At 37.2% G+C, this 8,088-nt stretch overlaps 1 protein-coding gene across 4 annotated transcripts in view; it reads right to left on the bottom strand.

The window, feature by feature from the left end:
- MCPH1 (microcephalin 1) overlaps window positions 1–8,088 on the bottom strand; it is a 287,857-nt gene that overhangs the window by 157,767 nt on the left and 122,002 nt on the right. For all 4 annotated transcript variants that reach the window (XM_023725576.1, XM_023725578.1, XM_023725577.1 and 1 more), the window contains one exon: window positions 696–773. In XM_023725576.1, the coding sequence (XP_023581344.1) occupies window positions 696–773 (78 nt within the window). The remainder of the gene's footprint in view (window positions 1–695; window positions 774–8,088) is intronic.

The following is an 8,088-nucleotide window of genomic DNA, read 5'->3' as shown; positions in this document are numbered from 1 at the left end:
ATTAGAAGCAAGGATGGTGAGACTTTGTCTTACCTACTTTGGGCATGTTATCAGGAGGCACCAGTCCCTGCATAAGGACATCATGCTTGGTAGAGTAGAGGAAGACCCTCAATAAGATGGATCAACACAGTGGCTGCAACAATGGGCTCAAGCGTAACAACGATTGTGAGGATGGCGCAGGACTGGGCAGTGTTTTGTTCTGTTGTACAAGGGTCGCTATGAGTCGGAACTGACTCAACTGCTCCTAACAACGACAATCTTTCAAATATTAATCTTTTGAAAAAGCAAACTCACAGGAACAGTTAATTTTTCTGAAATTCAAAGCCAATTTCTGTACAACCCTGCTTCCAATCAAATCTTAAATTACCTACTTAATTATTAATTAATCTCTTTTAAAAAAACTAGAACTTGGAACTTATTCATTAAACACTTAGAATCCTCAAAAGTCAGTGAAGTTGAAGTTGAGTTTAGGAAGAACATCAAAACATAAAGACCATACAATAATGCTAGCAATTCATAATTCTTTTATACCTGCTAGTTCTATCTCTATAAACATTAAAAGCATTGTTTTTTTAAAGCAATAAGCAAAATACAATACTACTTCCTCAATAAAAACTTGTTAATATCCATACACTTAAAATAATTTCCTGAGAATAATAAGTTGTATTAAAATCATAAAATAGTATCTGACTTACAGGTGCTGCAGGGAAGTAGTTAGAAAGTTCAAAAGGCTCCTCGGAAATCCAATGACCCATTTCCAAAGACCATAGTACCTACAAGTGATACAAAAAACACAATACTTATTATGGATTGTTAGGTTTTTAGTAGGTAATAAACCAAGAGTTACTTTGACGATATATTAAAAAAAAAAAACCAACCAACTGACCAACCAAACACAGTTTATTTTGTTGCTCATTATAACAAACAGTAGCAGCCACACGTGCCGGAGATGGAAAACAGATATGTTCCTGAACAGCCAAGTGCCTTCAGGGTCTTCATGTTGCATAAATGTTATGAATATTAACAAATACTTGATTAAGAAAAAAATATCATGGTGATAGAAAAGCGGTTATTATCCTAGTGACACCAAACATTTAAACATTAATCCTTTTCTAAACATACGTAATACTATATTTTTGAAAACATTCCAAGTTCCAAATTTGTGGAGTCATTTATAGACATTCTCCAGTAAAAATTCCAGTATTTACTAATTAAAATAAACAAATAAATCAGGAAAAGACACATCACAAGCTTGATTCAAAAACGATCCCTTTGGCTTGTGACTTTGTTTTTAGCACTGGCCAATATACTCAAGCAGAAGAAGTTCTCTCTAATACATTTGATTATTTACTTAATGATTTAAAAGGAGAAAATCCTTCCCAGACCTTGGAAGAGTAAACCATCTCATAAACAAGCTTTTAAAACTATTATTATTATTATTTTAATCCACATATTTTTCAATGATTAAAACAATGCTTTCATTTTTTAATCCAACAATGATGTTTGAGATTCTGCAGTCATCTCTACTCTATGACCAAACTCCCTGAAAATTTGTATGTTTCTATATACTCCTAAAAATTTTACAGGTAAAATAACAAACTGAATCATGTAACTCTGGTTTATTTTTATATGCAATTTTATCTCATACTCAGTAAACCCATTTTTTTTCTATAGTTGCTATATAAATTTTAAGCTCTTTTTTGCTAATTACCAGGAAAGAGACTTCATTATTGCATTTTGGTAGTTTTTATGGTTCAAAACCATCTATGGGCTATCTGTCTTAAATAGTTCCTTCTCTCTATATTAAAGCTAGTACTTTTCCCACACGAGACAGTAATCTTTTTCTAAGTGAAGGGTACACGACAGTAGAATAAATAGGAAAAAGAAGAGGATATAGTATCTGAATGGTAATTCTTAGCACTGGTTTGATCCTTACTTTAAACAGAATATATTTATTTATTCAACAACAATTTTTGCTGCTCATTACCTGTTCATCTGTCAAAAATTTACTGAGAGCCTACCATGAATAAGAACCTCAAAACAAACCCCAAATCTAGAGGAGTCCATCCTCTTGTGAGAGATATAAAGGTAAACCAGAAATTGGAGGAAGCAAGCTAACTCAATCTGGGAGAATCAGGAAAGCTCCGCAGGTGAGCTGAGATTTTCAGCTTGGTCTTAAGTGATAGGTAAAAGTTAATCAGGCAAAGGTAGAGACACTGGGCAGGGGAGAGGATATTCCATCACAGAAAGAATACCATGTGCAAAGACAGACTGAGGATTATAAGTAGGTTTTCTTCCCCTTTTTTGGCTATAGTGGAGGGTGCTTTGGAAGACACGGTAAGAAAACAGGGTTGGCTGAATCCAGATGGTAAGGTATAATAATAAATCCTGTTCCTATCCCTGTCTGCTCGGTGACATTATCACACGGCAAAGGCAGTGGTGGGCATGAGAATCAGAGAACAAGCCAAATGAGACAGGAGAAGCAACAGCTCAGAGGCCTAGGGGCCCAGAAGATACAATGGAAATGGAATATAATGCAAGAAAATCTGTCTCCATTAGAAAGAGACAAAATAACAAGTTATGGTCTCAGGGACACTGTTCAGTATAACAATTTAACCTTCAAATAGATCTGTGTGTACATGAACATTTTGTCATTTAAGTACCTTTTTGTATTCTCCTAGTTTGTATTGCCTAAACAACATTACAAAAACAAAACAAAATAAAAAAACAACAAACAAAAAACTCCACAAGACTTAATAATGAAACAGGCAACTCTACACTGAAATTGCTCCTTATGAGTGGTTAAAAACACTTCAGTAACAAAGTATTTACCTTGCTCTTCTCAATGTATGCTACCACTTAGGGAGATACACTCACAATATGTACACTGCTTCTACAAACTCACATAATTTGCCCAGAAAATAAAATGTAAGGAACATTCAAACCCAGGTCATTTCGGACATGAACCAATGTAAAAGAATAGCACAGTGAGGAACACAATGCCCCAGTAAAGGCTTAAAAGTGTTTGCAGTATCTGAGTTCAAACATAATCCACATTAAAACGTCATCCAAACTTAAACAATCTCTTGGAGAAAATTCATGCCCTATGAATTTGTCCCTTCTGAAATGTTAAGAAAATAAAGTCATCCACAGTAGAATTTTGGTAAGTACATTAATAAACATAATCCATATAGATATTCCAGGAATTAATACTGTACAGGTATATTAGAAAATACTAACTTGATTGTAATAAAAATCATCAAATCAGAAATATATTGTAAAATTTTTGCTTTTGTACTTTCACTAGCCAAATTTATCTTCACCTTAGTAAAGAAAATCTATGCAGGATCACAGGTAAGGGTATAAGTGAACTTAAAAACAAAAGGGTGACTGGACGTATTTCCGATAAAATATGTGGTAGAACAATAATTATTGAGAAGCTAAATAACGCAAGGAATGGGGACGCATGAATGCGGAGAATCAAATCCCATGTTTATAGCCATTAAGACGAGGGAAAAGAGATATTTCAGCATCAACTTTAGCAGAAATTCAGCATCTTGTATACATTACATAATGAGTATGATACTTTCGACATTCTTTAATTATCATTCATAAAACCCAGAACCTTTTTGAATAATTTAAATAGGAGCCATTTTCTTGCTTAATTATTAGATTAGTGGCTACTGGTGAGACAACTCCCTGTAACACAGGACTCTGCCCAGTTCATCCCACACCAGGCACACAAGGTCGTTTGTTACTTTATACACATCTAATCCTTCCACTTGAACAATGTGAGCCAGAAAACGGTGCTGTTATTAAACTCAAATGTAGAACAGCATCATATAAAGTGAAGAAAACGAAACCAACTTCGGGTGAAACAGTAGAACATGTATGCAGTTATCTCCACCATAGCCCAATACTCAATCAAATGATGGAATTAAAAGGAATGCGAAAAGAGTCCATAGTAGATAAAATATGATAATATTTTGAAAGTTGCAAAGAAGATAGATGAATGGTAATTGACTTAGAAGGGCAGAGGAAAGTTAAAACTTAAGTATCTAGAGAAGGAAGTCAGTAAGAAATCCATTTCCTAAAAGGTTGAGAAATTGGTGGTACAGACACCGCTGATGATGGTTGTGTAGAACGGGGTTAAAAAAGAACAAATCTCTTACCCTCCCAAACCTCCACCTCCCTCTGGGAGAAGGCAGAAGTACGGCCAGAGAAGCTCTTCTGGGAGTGGAGGTGAGAAGCAATAGTGACCCCGTGCTCCAGTACAGCCCCTGGCCCCGGGACACTACATCAGGCATAAAGCCTCAAGCGGGACACTGGCCTTTTTTTTCTGGGGAAACAGGTCAGCAGGAAAAAGGATTCTACAAATACTGACATTTTGTCCTCTTTAAATCAAATATCTCTGTTCACATCACATTACCTACAATGAAAAAGACAATAAACTCCACTCAGGCAAGCAAACTTTTCGATCAGCTTTTCTGTACCCCACTATTTTATAGCTATGTGAGAAAAGTCGCTAACATAAAAACACAGATCAAACCAAACAAAATCAGAGGAAGCAGAGACAACACAATGCGCAGCAGAAAATTTTTGAAAATGTATATTTAATATCTTTAAAGAGAAAAGGCAACTCAGAAGAAAGGCTTGGCGAACTGCTTCCGAAAAAGCATCCACTGAAAACCCTACAGAGCACAGTTCTGCTCTGACACATATGGAGTCACTGTGAGTCAGACTCGATCCACAGCAACTGGTTTAGTGATTCAGTATTCAGTTACTCCTAATTTCTAAACAGCCAGCCTAATCACTCATTGTTTCTGGACGGGTTTCCAGAGTATGCTACCTACCACATATAATTGTTAAATTCATCTGCAGCTGTGGTGCCAAGAATACTTGTGAGAACTTAGTCAATAAGGAAAAAAAAGAGGCCTTCTTGTGTGGCAAAAGTCAACAATATTCTGTAACACGTGTAGTACATATACGGAGTCCCTGGGAGATGCAAACAATTAACGTGCTTGGCTGCTAACAGAAAGGCTGCAGGTTCCAGTCCACCCAGAAGTGACTTGGAAGAAAGTCCTGGTGATCTACGTCCAAAAGATCAGCTATTAAAAATCCTAAGAAGCACAGTATTACTCTGACACACACGGGGTCTCCATGAGTCAGAGCTGACTTGATGCCTACTGGTTAGCACACATTTCATTTAAACAATGTGTCCAAGCTCACACCAGCCTTTGTCAGTCTGAGACTCCTTTCAGGAGTCTAGTCAAAAAAACAAAACACAAAGCTGGAAAAAGTATATTATTTGTGTACAAGAGACTTCAGATTGCATAAAACACCCGTGAGCTGAAAATCAAATCTGACAGAAGTTTATGCCACAGATTTAACCCTTAGGAATCTTGTTAATTTCAAAAAGCTCAAAGTCAACTTTAACTCTGCCTTAATCACTGAGAAGTGCTTGAGGTTGTCTTTACCACTCTGTGTACTACCCTCCCCTCCTCTGACCACCCATGATGAAATCTGACTGTAAGAGTTCATGGAAGATATAGAAACATACTGTCAGGTAGATTCTCATTCGCAAATCTCTTTTTTAAAAAGTAACAGGAGTAATGATGATTAATTTTACTATTTTAGGCAAACAACAAAATTATAAAAATCAAATTATAGATGTTTTCCTCATTAGATTGTATAGATTCTTGTTTCAGTTACTAGGGTAAATGATTTTCTCAAACAATAAAACCTTAAGAGGATTTATTACCATGTACATTATATTTCAGTGGAGGAATAATCATATTTGTTTTTCTTCCCCAACTAGTATACTGTACTGGTTAAGAGCACAGAACCAGGCTACTGGGTGTAAATCAGTCTCCACCTCTTCACAGCTCTGTGACAAGGGGTAAGTTAGTCAAGCTTTCTATGAGTTGTGGCAATGAAATTATTTCTAGTTTACAATAACTTCAGGAGAAAAAACTCAAGATGCCAGTTGGTATACTTTTTAATAATAAAATAGTACTTATGTCCTGAATGGAGCCCTGGTGGTGCAGTGGTTAAGAGCTCAGCTGCTAGTCTAAAGGTTGGCAGTTAGAATCCACTAGCTGCTCCTTGGAAACTCTATGGGGCAGGTCTACTCTGTCCCACAAGGTCACTATGAGTCGGATTTGACTAGACAGCAATGGGTTTTTTTTGGCTTTTATGTCCTGAACACTTTGGAGCCAGAAAACAGAGGATGTCTAGTCTTCCAAAGAGATCAACTTGAGCTGGTAAAATTTCAAGGCAATAATATTTGTTCCAAAATAAGCCGTTCCTCTGTACTTCCAACACATCTCATAACATCAAGAAATGCTTCCTATAAATCCATAAAGTTCTTAAAAAAGGAAAATCTATTCAGTAGATGTAATGCCTGCCTTAAGGAGGCAATCTTCCACATGAGATTTTTTTTTTTGAGGGGAAATTCACATAACGTTCATCATTTTAGAGTGTACAATTCAGCGGTATTTAGTGTGTTCACCATGTCAAGCAACCACCATCTCTAGTTTCAAAATTCTGCATCATCCCAAAAAAACATCATGTACCCGCTAAGCAATTACTCACAATCTCTCCCTTCCCTCATCCCCTGGTAAACATTTATCAGCTTTCCGTCTCTGGGAACGTGCCTATCCCGGGTCTGCCGTATAAAGGAAGCACACAACGCGTCACCTTTGCTTCTGGTTCCTTTCACTTCGCGTGATGTTTTCAAGGTTCATCCAAGTTACGATTTCAGTGAAGGTTAATGATAGCTGTCAAGAAATGCTTGTTGAATAATAATAGTAACCAATGTGTACTGAGAGTTTATAGGCTACTTTGCCTAAATGATCTTTCGATCTTTTGACAGATAAGGAAACTGACATTTAGAGAGTTTAAATGTGTTACCCAGAATCACGCAGCTAGTAAGTGGCAAGGTTACACTAAAATTCACTTTCTTATCCATGAATCTTTCAGGAATACGTAAGGTGGTGTGCAATCACAGAATGAATATATTTAAGTTTAAAGTTGTAGAAGATAAATAAATTCTCTAGGCTGTCTTTGGAAGCAGATGCCAGAAAGAACACAGGTTCCGGATTGAGGGAGAGCTGAATTCAAATATAAAATTCACCATTTTCAAACACTGCGACCGTAAGCAATTTATTAAAACATTTCAAGCCACAGTTTCCACAGAGGATTATTGAATTGACTAATTGAGACAGTATATGCAAATCGCGTGACACAACAGCTCCGTATCTTTAAATTTTCCAAGTGAGTAACATCATCTGAGGTACCCCACAGCCCCCCTGCCACCCCATACATTGCCAGTTGGTCCTCTAGTTTCTCACTACTTAATGTGTGGTCACAGGACCAGCAGCGTGGGCATCACCTGGTAGCTTGTAGGAAATGAAGAATCTTGGGGCACAGACCTACTGAACCAGAATCTACATTTTAATAAGATCCCCAGGTGATTCAAATATTATTCAGGTTTAAAAACCACTGCTCCAGCTGTCCCCTAAAAAAGTGGTAGAAAACTAAAAAACACAACCTACTTAACCAAGACAGAGAAGATAAGCATAAAGTACTAAAAATAAGTAGTTAGGAATTATCTTCCCTTTGTCAGAGATATTAACTGATAGTGATGGTTGATCTTATGTGTCAGCTTGGCTAGGCTATAATTCTCGGTGGTTTGGGAAGATACTGGAATGGCTGCTGTAAAGTAACATAATACAATGTAATCACTTTCCATGACGTGATCTGAGGTGATCAACCAATCAGTTGAAAGAGGAATCTCCCTGGGGTTGTGGTCTGCCTCCAGAATATAAGTGGATATTCTGGCAGAGCTTGTTCTCTCTCTCTCAACCCTGCACTCTTCTCGTTGCCTGATCTTTGGATCTTGGGAAGTAAACCTGAAGAAGTCTCTGGCTTGCAACCTGACCTGTAGATTTTAGATTCACCAGCCCCCACAATCCTGTGAGCCAACAGAGGTCTCCAGCCTGCCGCCTGACCTATGGGTCTAGGACTTGCCAGTCCCCACAATTGCATGAGCCATTTCCTTAAGGTAAATCTCTCTCTGTATATTTA

This window comes from Trichechus manatus, unplaced genomic scaffold (assembly GCF_000243295.1).
Source record: "Trichechus manatus latirostris isolate Lorelei unplaced genomic scaffold, TriManLat1.0 scaffold00330, whole genome shotgun sequence".
NCBI lineage: Eukaryota > Metazoa > Chordata > Mammalia > Sirenia > Trichechidae > Trichechus > Trichechus manatus.
This window is presented reverse-complemented; position numbering and strand designations above follow the sequence as displayed.